This window comes from Arvicola amphibius, chromosome X (assembly GCF_903992535.2).
Source record: "Arvicola amphibius chromosome X, mArvAmp1.2, whole genome shotgun sequence".
NCBI classification, from domain to species: Eukaryota; Metazoa; Chordata; class Mammalia; order Rodentia; family Cricetidae; genus Arvicola; species Arvicola amphibius.
Genome location: NC_052065.1, coordinates 136,191,470 through 136,209,760, shown reverse-complemented (window position 1 = coordinate 136,209,760; position 18,291 = coordinate 136,191,470). Strand labels below are relative to the sequence as shown.

The window sequence follows — 18,291 nt, the reverse complement described above, 5'->3', positions numbered from 1 at the left end:
ATCATCATGGATTAAAGCTGTAACACAAACTACAGAAAGCCTACAAATTAATAGAAACTAAACAACTCTCAACTGAATTATCATTGTTCAAGGAAGAAATAAAGAAAGAAATAAAAGGACTTCCTATAATTCAATAAAAATGAATTACAGGGGCTGGAGAGATGGCTCAGTGGTTAAGAGCATTCCCTGCTCTTCCAAAGGTCCTGAGTTCAATTCCCAGCAACCACATGGTGGCTCACAACCATCTGTAATGAGGTCTGGTGCCCTTTTCTGGCTAACTGTACACATAATAAATAAATATTAAAAAATGAATTACAGCACACCCAAACTTATAGGACACTGTAACATGAGCGGGCCTGTTTGTTGGGGTTTTCTGTCCCACCCAGTTCACCTCAGCCGGCAAGCCCCAAAGAAAATTACAGAGTCTACATTAGGTTATAAAGCTGATTGGCCCAGGTTACTTATTTGTTCTTGTAGTTTATATTAACCCATTATTCTGATCTATTTTAGCCATATGGCTTGGTACCTTTTTCAGCTGGCAGATCACATCCTGCTTCCTCTGCGGTCTGCACAGGACTGGGAGGAATCAACTTCCTCCTTCCCAGAATTCTCCTGTTCTCATTGCATCATTTCTACTTCCTGTCTGGTTTTCCCACCTTTACCTCCTGCCTGGCCAATCAGTGTTTATTTAAAACATGATTGACAGATTACTGACACTTCTCCTGCACCAGGACACAATGAAAGTGGTACTAATAGAAAAGTTTATAGCACTAAATGCCTTCATAAAGAAATTGCAGAGATCTTATACTAGCAACTAAACAGCACATCTGATAGCACTAGAATAAACAAGCAAACACACCTAAGAGAAGTAGATGGCAGAAAATGGTCAAACTGAGGGCTGAAATACAAAAAAAAATAGAAACAAGGAGAACAATACAAAGAATCAATGGTTCTTTGAGAAAATCAACAAGATAAACAAATCTGATGGAGGAGAGTTATCTGTCTATGTTTCTTTCATTGGTTAATTAATAAAGAAAACTGCCTTGGCCCTTTAAGAGACAGAAAATTAGGTAGGTGGAGTAGACAGAACAGAATTGTGGGAACAAGGAAGTAGAGTTGGGGAGCCGCTTGAGGCAGTCGCCATAGTGAGTCTCCATGCTTTTCCTCTCCGAGATGGACGCAGGTTAAGATCTCTCCTGGTAAGCCACATCTCGTGGTGCTACACAGATTACTAAATATGGGTTAAAGAAAGATGTGAGAATTAGCCAATAAGAGGCTGAAACTATGGGCCAGGCAGTGTTTTAAAAGAATACAGTTTCCGTGTAATTATTTCGGGTGTAAAGCTAGCCGGCGGCCGGGTGGCAGGACGCAGCCCCGCCACTTCCCACTACACAAATCCTCATCTAAACTAACTAAAAGGCAGAGAGACTATCCAAATTAACAAAATCAGAAACAAAAAGGAAGACATAACACCAGAATCCATAGACTCTTTAGGCAAGTAACTAAATGTACTCAACAAAATTGGAAAAATCTAAAAGAATGGACAAATTTCTTGATAGATACCACATAACAAAATTAAATCAAGATCAGATAAACAATTTAAACAGACCAATAACCCTAAGGAAATAGAAGCAGTCATTAAAAATTTTTTCTAGTAAAAAAAAAAAATTCAGGGCCAGTTGGTTTCACCAAGAGACAGATGGCTTAAGCACAGACTTCTACCAGACTTTCAAAGAAGAGCTAATACCAATACTCCTCAAATTATTCCACAAAACATATACAGAAGGAACACTGCCAAATTATTTCTTGAGGCTACAGTCACTCTGATAACAAAACTGCTCAAAGACTCAACAAAGAAAATTACAGACCAATTTCCATCATGAATATTGATGCAAAAATACTTAATAAAATACTGAATCCAAGAACACATCAAAAAGATCATCCAACATGATCAAGGAGGCTTCATCCCAGAGATACAGGGACAGTTCAACATACAAAAATTGGTCAATATAATCCACCATATAAACAAACCGAAAGAAGAAAGCCACATGATCACCTCATTAGATGCTGAAAAAGCCTTTGACAAAATCCAACTCCCTTTCATGATAAAAGTCTTAGAGAGATCAGGGAGTACAAGAAACATACATAAACATAATAAAATCAATAAATAGCAAGCTGACAACCAATATCAACTGTTGTGGAATATTAAAGTGTGTCACATTTGTTTACACTGTGGAACATTTGTTTAATGATGCAAAGGTGTGTTGCATTCTTTTGTGTTGCATTTGTTTAACTCTGTAAAGCTGTGTTACTTTGCCTGTCTACAACACCTGATGCTCTAATAAAGAGCTGAATGGCCAATAGCAAGACAGGAGAAAGGATAGGCAGGACTGGCAGGCAGAGATAATAAAAGAGGAAGAGAAATCTGGGGAAGCAAGAGAGATCAAGGAATGAGAAAAGGAGGAGAAGCAAACTCCATGGACCAGTCACAGAGTCAGACAGCCAGACACAGAATAAGAGGGAAGAAAATATATACAGAAATATACAAAGGTAAAAGCCCACAGGCAAAAGGTACACAGGATAAATTAAGAAAAGCTGACAAGAAACAATCCAAGCTAAGCATGGGTATTTATAAGTAATATTAAGACTTGGTGTGATTTATTTGGGAGCTGAGTGATGGACCCCCCCCCCCAAAAGAGTAAAAGAGCAAAAAAGCAAAGAGTGAAAACAAACAACAAATTTTGGCATACCAATGTGGAGACAGAGTAAAAGAAAACCCAACAACAATCACTTAAATGGAGAGAAACTTAAAGCAATTCCACAAGGCAAGTCTGTCCACACTCCATATCTATTCAATATAGTACTCAAAGTTCTAGCTAAAGTAATAAGACAACAAGAGGAGATCAAGGGGCCAAAAATTGGAAAGGAAGAATTTAAAGTATTGTTGTCAGATGATATGATAGTATGCATAAGCGACACCAAAAGTTCTACCAGGGAACTCCTACAACTAATTAACACTTTTAGTGAAGTAATTGGATCCAAGATTAACTTTTAAAAAAAGCCAGTAGCCCCCTTATATACAAATGATAAAAGGACTGAAAAAGAAATCAGAGCAACAACACCCTTCACAATAGCCACAAATACTATAAAATATCTTGGTGGTAACTCTAACCAAGCAAGTGAAAAACCCATATAACAAGAAATTCAAGTCCTTGGGTAAAGAAATTGGAGCATATATCAGAAGATGGAAAGATCTCTCATGCATTGGTAGGTGGTGTAGGAGGTCCTTCTGTATTTGTGTTGCTTTCATTGGTTAATAAAGAAACTGCTTTGGGCCTGTTGATAGGGCAAAACTTAGGTAAGTAGGGAAAACTAAATGGCATGCTGGGAGAAAGGAGGTAGAGTCAGGGAGAGGAATGCCATGGAGCCGCCAGAGACAGACATGCCGAATCTTTCCTGGTAAGCCACTGCCACGTGGTGATATACCAATTAATAGAAATGGGTTAAATCAAGATGTGAGAGTTAGCCAATAAGAGGCTAGAGCTAATGGGCCAAGTGTGATGGAGGAGTGTCTATGTGTTACTTTCATTACTAATAAAGAAAACTGCCTTGGCCCTTTAAGAGAACAGAAAATTAGGTAGGCGGAGTAGACAGAACAGAATTGTGGGAACAAGGAAGCAGAGTTGGGGAGACGCTTCAGGCATTCGCCATAGGGAGTCTCCATGCTGCTCCTCTCCAAGACGGATGCAGGTTAAGATCTCTCCTGGTAAGCCACACCTCGTGGTGCTACCCAGATTACTAAATATGGGTTAAAGGAAGATGTGAGAATTAGCCAATAAGAGGCTGAAACTATGGGCCAGGCAGTATTTAAAAGAATACAGTTTCCGTGTAATTATTTCGGGTGTAAATCTAGCCGGTGGCCGGGTGGCAGGACGCAGCCCCGCCGCTTCACACTACACAAGTGTGATTTAATTAATATAATTTCTGTGTGGTTATTTCGGGGCTAAGCTAGCTGGGCGGCCAGGTTGAACAAGTGGGCCCTCTCCTTGCAACAGGTAGGATTAACATAGTAAAAATGGTCATCTTACTAAAAGCAATCTACAGATTCAATGAAATCCCTATCAAAATTCCAAGACAATTCCTTACAGACCTTGAAAGAACAATACTCAACTTCAAATAAAAAATGAAGAGTCCCAGGATAGCTAAAAACAATTCTGTACAATAAAAGAACTTCTGGGTGTATTACTATCCCTGATTTTAAGCTCTACTACAGAGTTACAGTAATAAAAACAGCCTGGTATTGACATAAAAACAGACAGGTAGATCAATGGAAATGAATTGAATATCCAGGCATAAACCCACACACCCATAGACACCAGATTTTTGACAAAAAAGCCAAAAATATACAATGAAATAAAGAAAGCATCTTCAACAAATGGTGTTGGTATCACTGGATTTCAGCATGTAGAAGAACACAAATTGATCCATATTTATCACCCTGCACAAAACTCAAGTCCAAGTAGATCAAAGACCTCAACATAAATCAAGTTACACTGAACCTGATAGGAGAAAAAGTGGGAAATAGCCTTGAATGTATTAGCACAGGAGACAACTTCTTGAATAGAACACTGGTAGCACAGACTCTAAGGTCAATAATTAATAAATAGACCCTCTTGAAACTGAAAAGCTTCTGTAAGACAAAGGACACTGTCAATAGGACAAAATGTCAGCCTACAGAATGAGAAAAGATCTTCAACAAGCCCACATCTGACAGAGCACTGATTTTCCAAATATATAAAGAACTCAAGAAACCAGACATCAACAAACTAAATAATCCAATTTTAAAATGGGGTACAGATCTATACAGAATTCTCAGCAGAAGACTCTCATATGGCAGAGAAACACTTATCTCTCTTCAGTCACACTGGCCTCCTTGTTAAGTCAGGCAGTCCTTCCTTAGGGTCTTTAAACTTGCCTAGAATGTTTTCCCCAGTTACCCATATTGGGGGGGAGGCACGAGGGCGAAAACCAGAGGATATCTAAATAGCACTCCTATCATACTTACCTTATCTATTTCAGAGTCTTTATTTCTATGTAAAATTTAAGTTCTATTTACTTGTATGTTTAGTCTGACTCTTCCTTAACATGATTCTAGTTTGTCTCCTTGTTCAGTAGTAAAACAGTGCCTAGCAAGTAAATGAATGGAGGGGGACCCCAATTTGAATTAGAAAGTCTCTTGTTGAGTATAAGATTAGCACAAGGAGTTTTGGATGATAACTGATATCAGGGTAAGGTTGCTTTGACACTCTTACCTGACTCCCTACTACCTAACCTTCCATCATGCTCTTAAATTCAGGTTGCTGGGTCTCAGGTTCAAAATTATTACGTCTTCAAAAACAGTGCTAACCATCTGATCCAACAATGACAGATCTCATATAGGCTTGGCATGTTCCATCTTCCTACCGTAGAAGTCTGCAAAGACCAGGGTTTGATATGTTGAGTTTACTGCCGGCCCTAAGAGCGTGACATCTAGAAATTAAGTGAACTAATACAATGGGTAGGCCCCTTAAAATAAGTCCCTTTGCTTGGAACAATGTTAGGCTTCTCAGCAGGCAACTTTGCTGCTTCTACTGAAAATGATACTAAGAAAATGCTGGTGCAGTCAAATGCTTATTGCCCCATACCAGATGCGGATGTGCTCGCGGATAGAGGGTCAACTGCTCAGCAGGGTGGCGCTAATAGGCACCGAGAGCCTAGGCTTTCTTACGCGCCAGCATCCACAGGGGCTCCATTAAACCTTAGCATTGAAATGCGGCCCACAAAACCATCCCCTCTGTGCCCTTGCCGCCTCTTTTCCCCAAATGACAGTCGATTGCCACCAATCCGGACTGAATGGGGTCCGCCCCCTTTTCCCTGGCCTAAACAGACAGGAACTCCTGCCAATTGGGGGCGTCACTTCTAAGGCTCCGCCCCAGACTGGGCGCCACAGCCAATGGAGCGTAGGCTTGACGAGGCGCCGGAGGTGGGGCACGGGCGCGCAGGTGCAGCAGCACTCAAGCTGGCCGGGAGGGCGGGGCGCGACGTCGGCCGTGCGGGGTCCCGGCATCGGTTGCGCGCGCGCTCCCTCCTCTCGGAGAGAGGGCTGTGGTAAAAGCCGTTCGGAAAATGGCCGCCGCCGCTGCCGCCGCCGCCGCTGCAGCCGCCGCCGCCGCCGTGCCGAGCGGAGGAGGAGGAGGCGAGGAGGAGAGACTGTGAGTGGGACCGCCAAGGCCGCGGGCGGGGACCCTTGCCGGGGGGCGGGAGGTAGGGGCGGGACGTGGCGCGGGAGGGGCCCGCGGGGTCGGGCGACAAGGCTGGCGGATGGCGTCCCTCCTCTCTACCCTCCCCCTCCCTCTGCCACCAGTGGCGGCTTTCTTCTCTACTCGTCACCCTCAGTCGCTGGCGACCGTCCTCAGCGCGATCTCCCTGGAGCCACCTTCGAATGACGCCCTCCCGCTGCCCGCCCCCTCTGTGCGCATCATGGGCCTCGGCCGTGCAGGCGCCCTTGTCGGCCGGGTTCTCCAGTTGGGGCTGCGCGCGCTCCTGCCCTTCTTGGGTCTTTGGGCCGCGGCAACGTCGCGCGCCCGCGGTCCCGGCCTCTCCCTGGATCACGCTGTCTCCTCTCCCTCGCGCACCCCCCTCCCGTTACTTGCTCCCCCCCAACACACACATATTCACTCTATCTCTCTCTCCCTCCCCCCTCTCTCATTTACACACACGCGCGCGCGCGCGCGCGCGCACACACACACACACACACACACACACACACACACACACACACACACACACCGCGCGTGCGCAGTCCACCTCCCGTTGGGAGAGTGCGCCACAAGGGCTTCTGAGCTCTTACCCCCATCTCCAGGCTTTGCTCCCCCCTCCTCCTCACCCATTCCATGACTTTTTGCCCCCACTGTAAGCGAGTCGGTTCTCTAGCCCCATTCCCCATTTGGCAGGAACAAGTAGGTGGGGGTTATTGTCCACCCACATAAAGGACTAGACATTATGTTCTGGGTCCCACAACTCATCTGTGGGAAGGGGACTGTGCGTTCCTCAGCACCTGAAGCTCTTCCTGAGACCATGCCCTCAGGGTGCTCTGATTCTTTGGGGGTGCTGTGCTGTGGCTTCGGAATATGAGCGTCTTCCCACCCCACCCCCTTCCTTCGCCAGCGATCATCCAGTTACATAAGTGGAATGGGACATTGTATGTTACGGGCTTTCTTCTTCCTGGAGCGTTCAGGATCGCCAGTACCAGATGGGGCAAGTTCATCACATCATTGTGACTCCTGTAGATTATCTCTGAAAGTTCATTCTCTTTAGTTTGATTATAGTCAAATCACTTAAAATAAAACACAGGTGACTTTTATTTGACAATATTTTTGAGGTTTTTGCACTGAAGGTTTAAAGCCATTATGGAGTCTAAAAAGATTGCTCTCACAAAAAAGACTCTGTGTGACATTGCTACGTATGGACCCCTGAAGGGTAAAGCTTGCTAGGAGTAACTGTGCTAGTTCCTTGTGTGTTTGGGTATGGGTTGATCACAGCAAAAATGGGCTCCACCACAAAATTGATATTCCTGACTCATGGTCAGGCAGAAAGGTGCTTCTGGTTATTTTCCTAGGAACAGAAATGGACTCTGTTGAGCCATTTGCATGTTGTCTCCAGTGTTGGGACTCATTATCCCAAACAGTGAGACAACAGGATCAAATACAGGTTGGTTGATGGTGATCATGAAACATAATGGACTAATTTATAGTGCGAGGTGGCTGAAATGTTGTAGAACTCTCACAAGTTCTAAGTATTTTATTATGCTATATAAATGAAGCCAATTTGGGCCTGGATAGTAAAATTGTACTAATAGGTAATTATTACTGTAGAAGAGAATTTTGAGTTCATGATTGGAATTGTCATGTGAATATCAGTTTCAAATAATAACATGATTAAGATGACCTCTGGGGTCCTTTGAAATATGCCGGATCTCTATAAAAAGATAAAGTCTGGATTGTTTAGGCCTTTGGGGAATTTCCACCAAGGATTTGGAAAAATACATTTATTTATGGGCTTTTGGTTTTGTTTGTTTTTAACTTCAGATCTTATGCAGAAAGCCTAGGAAACACTTGCTTTTATTTATTTACCTGGATATGTCAGAACCTTAAAAAATCCAAACAGTTTAGAAGTACAAATGTTCTAAAATGAGTTGATGCACATGACCCATTCATGGCAGGGCAGCCGAGCAGCTGATCAACAAAGCTCATTCAGTTTCACAAACACACGCAAGCCTTGCTTGTCAAAGATTACAAGGTTTGTACATTTGAGCCTGAACTCAGAGTTGGAATCTTTAGTTTATTTTCATATTCTGCAATGTGTGTGCTTCCTTCAGGTGCCCTTCCAGTTAGCTATTTGTTGTACCTCTAGCTCTCCAAACAGTGTAAGCAACTTCCAGAATACAGTTTCTTTCCAAAGTGCCTGGTGACATCTGAAGTTAGTGTGTCCTTGAGAGTTGAGTTTGTGTATCCTAAGAGTTTGAAGAATCTGTATGGTTTTCTTGCTAACATTGATCTGTCACATATTCCTATTTCCTTTCCATGAGAATGTGCCTTAAATGTTTTAAAGCTACAGTAGCAGATCCTTGTTTCACTTAGGAAGAAAGCATCATGTAGTCAGTTGTACTCTGAGAATTTTTTCTTTTTTGTTATTGTTGTACTGGTGGTCAAACCCAGGACCTTGTGCATGCTAGGCAATCACCCGACCACTGAGCTACATTCCTAGCTTTCTACTCTTTCTTTCATGCTGTTTGAATCCTGAGGTACATCTGGGGCACCACATAGACCACAACGATTTTGGAAGGTTATGATCCATTTTTGCAATCTGTGTTTATATTTTCCAGATAGAGTTGTTCCCTCTGCCTGATCTGCTTCTATGAGGCCTAATCTACTGGGGGCAGGGAGGCAAAGCTATGGAGTTTGAAAGAAAAACCGACTACAGTCCCATGTGCCAGTGCCCCAACTCCACCCAAGCACTCCTGAGAAGTTTGTTTCTTTAACCTAGAATAAAGAACAGCAGTGGTAAACTTGTTAACTTGTTTGCATGGTAAACTGTGTATCCTGGAACCTTTTATGTTTCCTAAAGGTGACTGTCAGTGATAATCTTTTAATTGGCCAAGAACAGTTTATCACCAGGCTGTTTGAGTTACCTCTGGGAAACAGAATCGTGGACAATGACATTTGTAGTAACCAATGTTTTAAGCACAGCCTCTACTGGAGAATTCCAGGGAAGTGGCAAAGTACCTCATTTTCATCACCTGCTCTGGTAACACCTGTGCAGACTAGGCTGTGTGGCTGACAGAAACTATCTTTTTTGTTGGGTAGAGAACAGTGCCCACCACAGCCTTTTGTAGTCACTCTGCTGTTGTCCAATCAGAACACTGCCTACTCATCATTTCAGGAAGGACTAATGTCAATGGTTCCCTTCTTCTGGGGCTTGCTTATACAGAAGATGTGTGTGCTCTTCTCGTTTCCACAATTGTCTTCTGCTTTTATCTTTCAAGTAACATTTTCCATTGAAAGTTTGATTTGTGTGTGATGGCTTAAATACTCGATTAGTATGTGGGATGACTGAGTGATAGCAAGACTCTGAGAGAAGGCAGACATGCCTATTCCCATGTTAAAGGGGGCAGTATGACCAGAATAAACATTGGCGTTTTATCCTTCTTCTTGGCACTCTGCTAGCACGTGGTACCTCTTTGCCAGTACTATGGATGTCTGAACTCTTGTTATTGACCAAGCCTTAGTAAAAATGTGCTTATCTTGGCTGGAGGTATTATAGCATGAACATTTTTGTTGGATTTTCACCTAATTATACTCATTTTTAACTTTTTCCCTGTGAAATCTTAAGTTAAAGATCTCAAACTTTTTAAGAGCTTAGAATAAAGCTTAGTTCAGCTCCTAATGAAACGTGGCTTAGTCAGTAGTAAAGTGTTTGCTTTGCACCTGGAGGTCACTGATTTCAGATCCAACACTACCAAAAACAAACAAACAAACAAACAAACACGAGTAAAATTGCATGTAGGTAAAACTGTTCTTGAGAACTTGTGACTTTGCAGGCCCTCCTAAACAAGGTATTGGTTTGATTTTTATTAGGCGGGTATTTAAAAATATTAACTTTGGGATTTCAAAGTGTTCCATGACTTAAATTATGACAATTAAGAGGTTTTACTGAGCCTTAAAAGATAACTGTAGGCATCATCTAGGGAACTGGTAGTCAGCTGCCAAGGACTTGGTTGCTGTTGCCCTTCATCTGGATTTGACTCCATGAGTGACTATAATAGTTGTATAATGTAAGCTTTTCTATTAGTGATATCTTTGCTGGGAGAGCAAGGTATCTGTTAGCTAATATGGCACAATTTAGGTTTTAACAAGGAAGTGATGGTTTATCTTGATGGCAATGTCCTTATTTGAACATGTGTTCAAAAACAAGACAGGCTGAAGCAGGAAGATCTGAGTTTGAAGACACCCTGAACTATATAACAGAACTGCCTAAAAAAGCAACAACAGGGACTGGAGAGATGGCTCAGCAGTTAGGAACACTGGCTACTCTTAACAGAAGACCTAGGTTCAATTTCTATTACCTTCATAGAGGATCACTATAACTCCAGTCCCAGGGGATATGATGGCCTCTACTGGCTTCAGCAAGCAGTTCATGCAAGTGGTGGTACACAGACATGCTTTTAGAGAAATGCTCATACATATAAAATAACAATAAATATCTCAAAAAAATTTAAAAACAATAACAAAAAAGTCAAAAGACCCATTAATACAATATGTTATAGACATTGAGATTTACTGCTTTGAGGGGCTTAAAGTAATTGGTTAGAGATGGACTTCTCTATTTTGGATGATAGCTTTGGCTCTCCTGGTGCTTTTTGTCTTTTATCTCAAGGTGAAATTGTGTGATATTAGAACAGTTCCTTGCAGCTTTGACTGCTGGAAGCAGAAGAGAGACTTGGCTTTTGGATTTGGTGTGGTTTTTTTTTTTTTTTTTTTTTTTGTGGTGATGTTCTGATGTTGCCTAAACTCTTGAACACATTCTGTCCTTGACTTTTCCTGTATGATGTGGTAGAAGAAATACCAGAAATCACCACTTGTGGTATGCATTGTAGTTTCAAAGTGTTCCCCAGAGGTGTCAAGACCTTTGATAGTGTTGATTCTGACATGCATAAATCTTGTTTTTATTTTAGCATTCTGTGTCACGTGGCAGTAATTTGCAGTTTATTCTTTGCTTCTAACTAGATGAGCTGGGAAGTAAAATAGTACTTTGTCTGTGATTATCTTCAAAATGTCCCAAAAGCCTTGGGAAAAAAGTGCAGCTCAATGGGGACTTTCAACTTACAATTTTCTTTGTTTTAGGCTCCATAAAAATACAGACTCACCAGTTCCTGCTTTGATGTGACATGTGACTCCCCAGAATACACCTTGCTTCTGTAGACCAGCTCCAACAGGATTCCATGGTAGCTGGGATGTTAGGGCTCAGGTAAGTAACCTTCCTTTTTTTTTTTTTAGTATATGTCCTGGTTTGGCCATCTGTTTTTAAAACAAAACAAAAAAAAGGAAAAAAAGATATATATTACTCTTGGACAGTATAAAAGTACCCCAAAGATGAAAAACATAACTGGGCCAAACTGTGCCATATAATAAAAAAAAGTCACTTCCCTGAGCCCTGAAAGGTCAGTTCAGTCTGGGTAGAGTTACTTGGTAGTCACAATGTTATCTGGGGGTGGGTGTCAGATTAGAGCTGGAACTGGTGATTTGCAGCTTCAGTTCACCTTGAAGCAGGAGAGCGCTTGTCCTGAGCTCTTCACCTATGCTGCTGCTCTTACCTAGTGGTCTTCAGCATGATAACTTTCTTTGCTTTGGTTTGGGCTAAATGACTTACTGGTGGTGTACTGCATTTTCAGATATAGGAACTGGTATTTGGTCTCCTAGAAGGATACCCTTCTGAAAGTGTCACAGAACAGTGGAAACTGTAGCTAATGGTGCTTGTTTTCTGTGCTCCTGTGATGGAGTGCACTCAGATATATGTGCAGCTCTTGTGATTCTAGAGCAGAATAGGTGCTTTTGGAAAAGTTGGAGAGCCAAGTAATTATAGACCTAATATTTAGGTGACAGACCTGCTGTACTGTGGTACCATTGTGTTGACTTTAGTTTTGTTAGAGTGAATTGTTCTGTAATTTCTCATCCATTATCAGGCACAAATGCCTCAAGCTTTTTTTTTTTTTTTAAATCAGTGGTTATTCCACATTTGATATTTTTGTCACCTGAATTTCTGTGAGACAAAACAGATAATTCCATTTAAATTTTTCCCATTTTCTACAAAAGAAAATGTTGACTGTTCACACATGCTGCATTGTGCTTCCAGCCCAGACCCCCAAGTAGCCTTTTCTGTATATCTAGTATTTATTATACTTCATAAAGCTGTTGTGTACATACACATTACCTCATACTCAATAGCCTATTTATCTGGGGGAGTTAGTTTTAGGTGGAGGAGAATAGAAGGAAATGAAGACCTTAGCACTGCTTCCAGGTCCCAGGTTTGGTTCCGCTCTTGATCCTGTGACTTTAGTTGTCATTCTACTTACTATGATAGGGCATGCTCTGTTCTTTGTGTTCCACATATTTATGCTGGTGGGAGTTATATGGCTGGTGCGTTGTCTCAGGAATTCTGCAGACTAAATGTAATAGCAGCAAAGATGGGTTTCTTCTGGTAGATGTTGAACTGGGAGTGGTCTGTGTTTTTTTTTATAGTATTTTTCTCAGTTTGCAAATGCCATTATGAAAAAGGTAATAATGACACTACACATTTCTACATAGAAATATAGAGAAGGTGGATAATTTTTTATTAAAAATATTACTAGTAAATGAGAAAAACAAACATATGAGTTTGAACAATAGAATTTGTCTTTACTTGTAAAGAATATCATATCTTTTCTCCTTTAAAAAAAGTTGTCAGGCATGGTGGTATACCACTTTAATCCCAGCACTTGGGAAGTACAGGCAGGTAGATGGATCTTTGTGAGTTTGAGGCCAGCCTAGTTTACATAGCGATTTCCAGGCTAGCCAAGGCTACCATAGTAAGACCCTGTCTCAAAAAACCAAAATGATAATACTTTGTAGAACTTCATGAGCTAGTCATTTTGAAGAATGGCTGCCTAGACTTGAAGGTACTGGTAGGTATTGGCACATCACCTTTCCAAATGGCTGTCTCAGTTCTTGGGCTTTATAATTAAGATAGATGTTTTAAATCAGTTCTCTTTTCATTATTAATAAAGTTAAAACTCAGTAATCATTGGCCATTTGTATCTGGCCTATGTAAATTTTTGTGTTCATTTTCTGTATTCATTATTCCATCACAGTATTTTTATTTTTTTTAATTCTGTGTGAGTATGTCTTTCTGTTTGTGTCTTTAGGGATATGTGTGCATATGAGTGCAGGTACCTGCAGAGGCCAGAGGTAGATCCTCTTGGAGCTACAGATATGGACATTTGTAAGCCATGCCACATGAGTGCTAAAAACTGAACACAGGTCCTCTGCAAGAACAGCAAGTGCTTTTAGATGCTAAGCTATCTCTCTAGATCCCCAAGATACTTCTTTTTAAGTGGATCTTTAAGAAACCAGGGCCTTGTACTTTCTAGAGCCCCTGAACTAAATACCTAATCTTTCTAAGAACTCTTAATATATTAAAGATTTTAACTCTTTGTCATGGTACAGATATTTTCCTACTCTGTCATGGATTTTGATACTGCTTGTCTTTCTACTATATAAAATCTCAGGCAGCCCAGTGATTGGCTAAATGGGTTAAAGATAGGTCCACCAAGCCTAATGACCTGATTTTGATCCCCAGAGCCATGTAGTAGAAGAGAACCATCTTCTGCAAGTTGTCCTTGGACCTACACATATGCACTGTAGTACATACATGTGTAATATGTACTTACTAAAAGTATTTAGGATTTATTTTGCTTTTAAAAAGTGTTTTCCGAGGGCTACAGGGATATTTTAGTGGTTAAGAACATAAGGAAACTTGCTGCATGGCCAGGCAGTGGCGGCACATGCCTTATATTCCAGCACTCAGGAGGCAGAGGCAAATGGATCTCTGTGAGTTCAATCTACAGAGTTTCAGGAGGACAGCCAGGGATACACAGAAACCCTGTCTCAAAAAAAAAAGAACACTTACTGCTCTTACAAAGGGCCTAGATTCAGTTCCCATAGTTCACAACCAGGCATAACTACTGTTCCAGGGGATCGGTCTCTTCTGGCCTTCATAGGCATCAGGCATGCACATGGGAATAAACATACATGCAGGCAAAACACACATAAAATTAAAAGTTTTTTTTTCTACTCAGTTATTTGATATTCACTTTCATTTTCTTTCTGAAAAAACTGGTGTATTATGTTTATAATATATACATATTTAATGTACACCATAAGTTCATGGGTTTCACATTCCTTTTTAAATTTGTTTTTTAAATTCTCCCCCCCCCCCAAAAAAAAACTGGGTGTTGGTGGCACATGTCTTTAATCCCAGCGCACTAGGGAGGCAGAGGCAGGTGGATCTCTGTGAATTTGAGGCGAGCCTGGTCTACAAGAGCTAGTTCCAGGACAGACACCAGGCACCAAAGCTACAGAGACACCCTGTCTTGGAAAAACAAAAAATTAAAAAAAATAATATTCTCTCTCTCTCTCTCTCCCTCCCTCTCCCTCTCTCCCTCCCTCTCCCTCTCTCCCTCTCTCTCTCTCTCTCTCTGTGTGTGTGTGTGTGTGTACGGTTTAGACTAAAGAGACTAAGGGATCATTAGAATTGGTGTCATGCCTATTTATGTCTCTCTAGCCCTTAGTTTTTTTTTTAAATTAGCTTACAAAATGATGGTTTCATTATGGTATTTTCATATGTATTCTGTTCTGTTGCTCATTCTTCCCTTTTCCCTTTCCTGTTCTTCTGCCTTGGCCTGCTAGTCCTGTCTGTAGAAGACCCAAGAGGTTTCATGTCATATGTGTTCTATTACCCGCTTCCCTCTTAAAGTTGCCCTGTGTTTTAAAAAATACTGATTTTTGTATTTTGTTTGGTGGTGGGATGGTTTCTAGAAAACACTTGGTTTTGTCTTAGTCATTGGGTGAACTAGTCATTCAGTTTTCAGATTTATCAAATGCTGTTTTCTTTAGATAAACAAAGTATCTCTTACGTTTTTCCTATTTTCTCTGTAAAGCTGTGTTTTGTTTTTCCTGAAATTTGGGGAATTTGATGGTGGTCCTTTCAGCTAGCATTTATTCATTCACCTGTTTTGAGTACCTGCTTTTTTGAGCTAGGGGCATTGCTAAGACCAGGAACTGGCATTTTCTCCTTCATGGATGTGGGCTACAGTGCTTTCACAAGACTTGAACACAGCAGATCTTCACAAAAGCAGGTTTTTGATAAAATGGCAAGAGTGTAGAAGAGTGTGTGTTGAATTTTTCAAAGAGCCAGGTGTAGTAGCACACATTTTTAGTCCTAGCACTTGGAAGGCCGAAGAGACAGACCTCTAGGTCAGCTAAGGCTATAAGGGCTCTGGCCCTTTTTAAAGTGTGTCTAAAGAAGCCAGAGAGATGGCTCGGTGATTCAGAGCACTTGTTGCTCTTGCAGAGAACCCAGGTTTAGTTCTTAGCATCCATAACGATCCATAATTCCTGTTCCAGGGAATCCTTTCTTATCTCTGTAGGTACCACACATGCATGTGGTACACATACATACATGCAGGTAAAACATTCATAAACATAAAGCCAGTAAATCTTAAATTTTTAAGTATATTTGGAGACAAAAATCTCACTGAGTTGCCCAGGCTAGCCTTAAATTTGTAATCTTTCTGCCTTCCTTGCTGGACTGACAGACATGTACCACAAGATCCAGCATATATTAAGTTTGTTTTAGTCAAAATACACATAAAAGTTGCCATGTTAACTTTTATGTTAAAATGATTACCATGCCATTTAGTGTGTTCAGATTGTTGTACACCTATTATTGCCATCCATATTGAGATCTTTTTTTTTTTTTCAAATAAAGCTGCAATTTTGTGCTCGATGAACATTCCACTTTCTTCCTTTATGCCCACCTTTTGCTAAACCACTATTCTGCTGGCTGTCAATTTGACTGGTCTAGTGCCTTATTCTGAATGTTTATGCATATGTTTTTATGTATTTTGTGTCTGCTTACACACGAGTGTGTGGGAATATATCTTTTATCTGAACTTTAATATATGGTACACAGTTGCAAAGGCTTGCCTTTTATTAATGTATCTTAGAGATTATTTGAAATTAGTTCATAGAGAACCATGCCATTCTTTTTAACTGTTGGGATTAAATAGTCTTATTTATGAGATTTACTGTAATTCATTTAACTGTTTTTCTATTAATGAGTGTTTGTGTTTCTGATTGTTAAAATTTCATTGATTCCACTAGCTAGCTTGGTATAGTGGCACATATCTGTAATCCCAATACTGAGTAGGCAGAGACAGTAGGATCATTGCTAATTTGAGGCCAGCATCTTCCACATAGGGGTTACAGACCATTCAGAGCTATAGAGGAAGACCCTATCCACCCAAAAATGTTAATGCTATACATTCTTCCCTGTAGATGCTATTTAGCTCAGTGAAAAGTTTATCTGTAAGCGAAAGTTCTAGAAGTGGAACTTGCTAGGTCAAAGGATATAAGCATTTTAAAATTTCAAAATATTGCTAAACAAAGGGGTGGCCATTTGGTTGTAGATTTTTTGGGGGGAAACTGAGTAGATGAACACAGGAATTTATGACTACAGTACTATTTTTAGAGATTAGAGTGTAATTGGGCTAGGAGGAAGTTGTTTTTAGCAGTTAGCACTAGAAAACAAAACTTTGGAAGCTTCCATTTCATAAAATACGATCTCATGTGAGTAGGGCATTTCAGGCAAGACATTTTACTTGACAAGGGGAATTTTAGCTAATTTCTCTTTGTGAATCTTGAAGAAAATGGAATATTTTTATTTTGAACCATTCTAAGTTATGGTAGCTTCTTTGGATGCCTGACTGAAGAGTATGTCCTCAGATGTTGGACCTTCTGCCTATTTCCTATTTTAATATGCATAAAAATATCCTGTAAGTATTTGGGACTAAATTGCTATTGCTTCATTTCTCTATGGCTATTGTAGTATATATAGCAATACTTTATTCATATAACCTCTACTGATTGAGCTTCTGTTGTGTAGGGTAACTGTGCTAGCTACTGGGAACTGTCCTTAATCCTGGCCTAATGTAGATACAGATGGGCAAATAGGCTGTGATTTTTTTTTCCCCAAGGGCTTAACCACTATGATTGGGAAAAGTGTATGCCACTGAGGGAGCATATAAAATGTTAGATTTCGGGAATGGAGGTAGATAACAGTTTAGTGTTGTTTTAAATGGCAGTCAACTCCTAGATAGTAAGAAAACTTTAGCTGAGTCCAGGAGAAAGCATCAGTAGGAAAAAAAAAGTCTTAAGGATAGACCAGAATTCCTCACAGGTGAGACATGAGAGAATATGTGGGGCTGGCTCAGTACATAGAAATAGGCAGGTAGGAGTGGCAAGCTGGTGCCTGTGGATGGGAGCTCTTGTGTTTTCAGGCATGTAGTACAGATGTTCAGGCAGCTGTATGCCAGGCAGGCTCAGCTTTCCTTACAAGCTACATCATACTCTGAGATACTACTCTTACTCTCAGAGGCAACAAGCAGTTCCAAGCAGTTCCATGCTGCGGGAAGGTTACAGCTAATACCTATCTGCCTACTGGGGCGTAGCCTCATGGACTATTTACCTGGATGCGGAAGCGCATCCAGCCCCTTCCTTCCTCTCTCTGCTTGCCCCTGGGCCCTGTTTTGGCTGTTCGGTTTGCTTTGGATCTGATCTTCGTCCATCGTTCAAGCAGAACATCCTGACCTTGTAAGTTTACCCCTTAATAAACACCAATCTGTTTTCTTAGTTCTGAGCTAGTGTGAGATTTCCTTTTTTGTTAAGCGTCCAATCATTTCTACCTTCAGTTCCATGTCCATCCATTCTTTCCCATTTCCACATTGAATTTGTTCTGGAGAGGATCTATTCTTTGGCCAAGTTCTGTCACCTACCCGTTCTACCTATTGTGCCTCCAGAGCTCACATTATAGATATCTTCACAGAACCTCCTTCCCCTGCAATTTTGGCCCCCAGGAGACTGGCAGACATTAACTAGG

At 41.0% G+C, this 18,291-nt stretch overlaps 1 protein-coding gene across 1 annotated transcript in view; it reads left to right on the top strand.

Annotated features, from left to right (window-relative positions):
- Positions 1 to 6,081: 6,081 nt before the first annotated feature.
- The window catches only part of Mecp2 (methyl-CpG binding protein 2), a 76,326-nt gene continuing 64,116 nt past the window's right edge, over positions 6,082 to 18,291 (top strand). Inside the window, exon 1 of the mRNA XM_038316400.1 lies at positions 6,082 to 6,251. Within this exon, the coding sequence (XP_038172328.1) occupies positions 6,166 to 6,251 (86 nt within the window). The 5' untranslated portion in view covers positions 6,082 to 6,165. The remainder of the gene's footprint in view (positions 6,252 to 18,291) is intronic.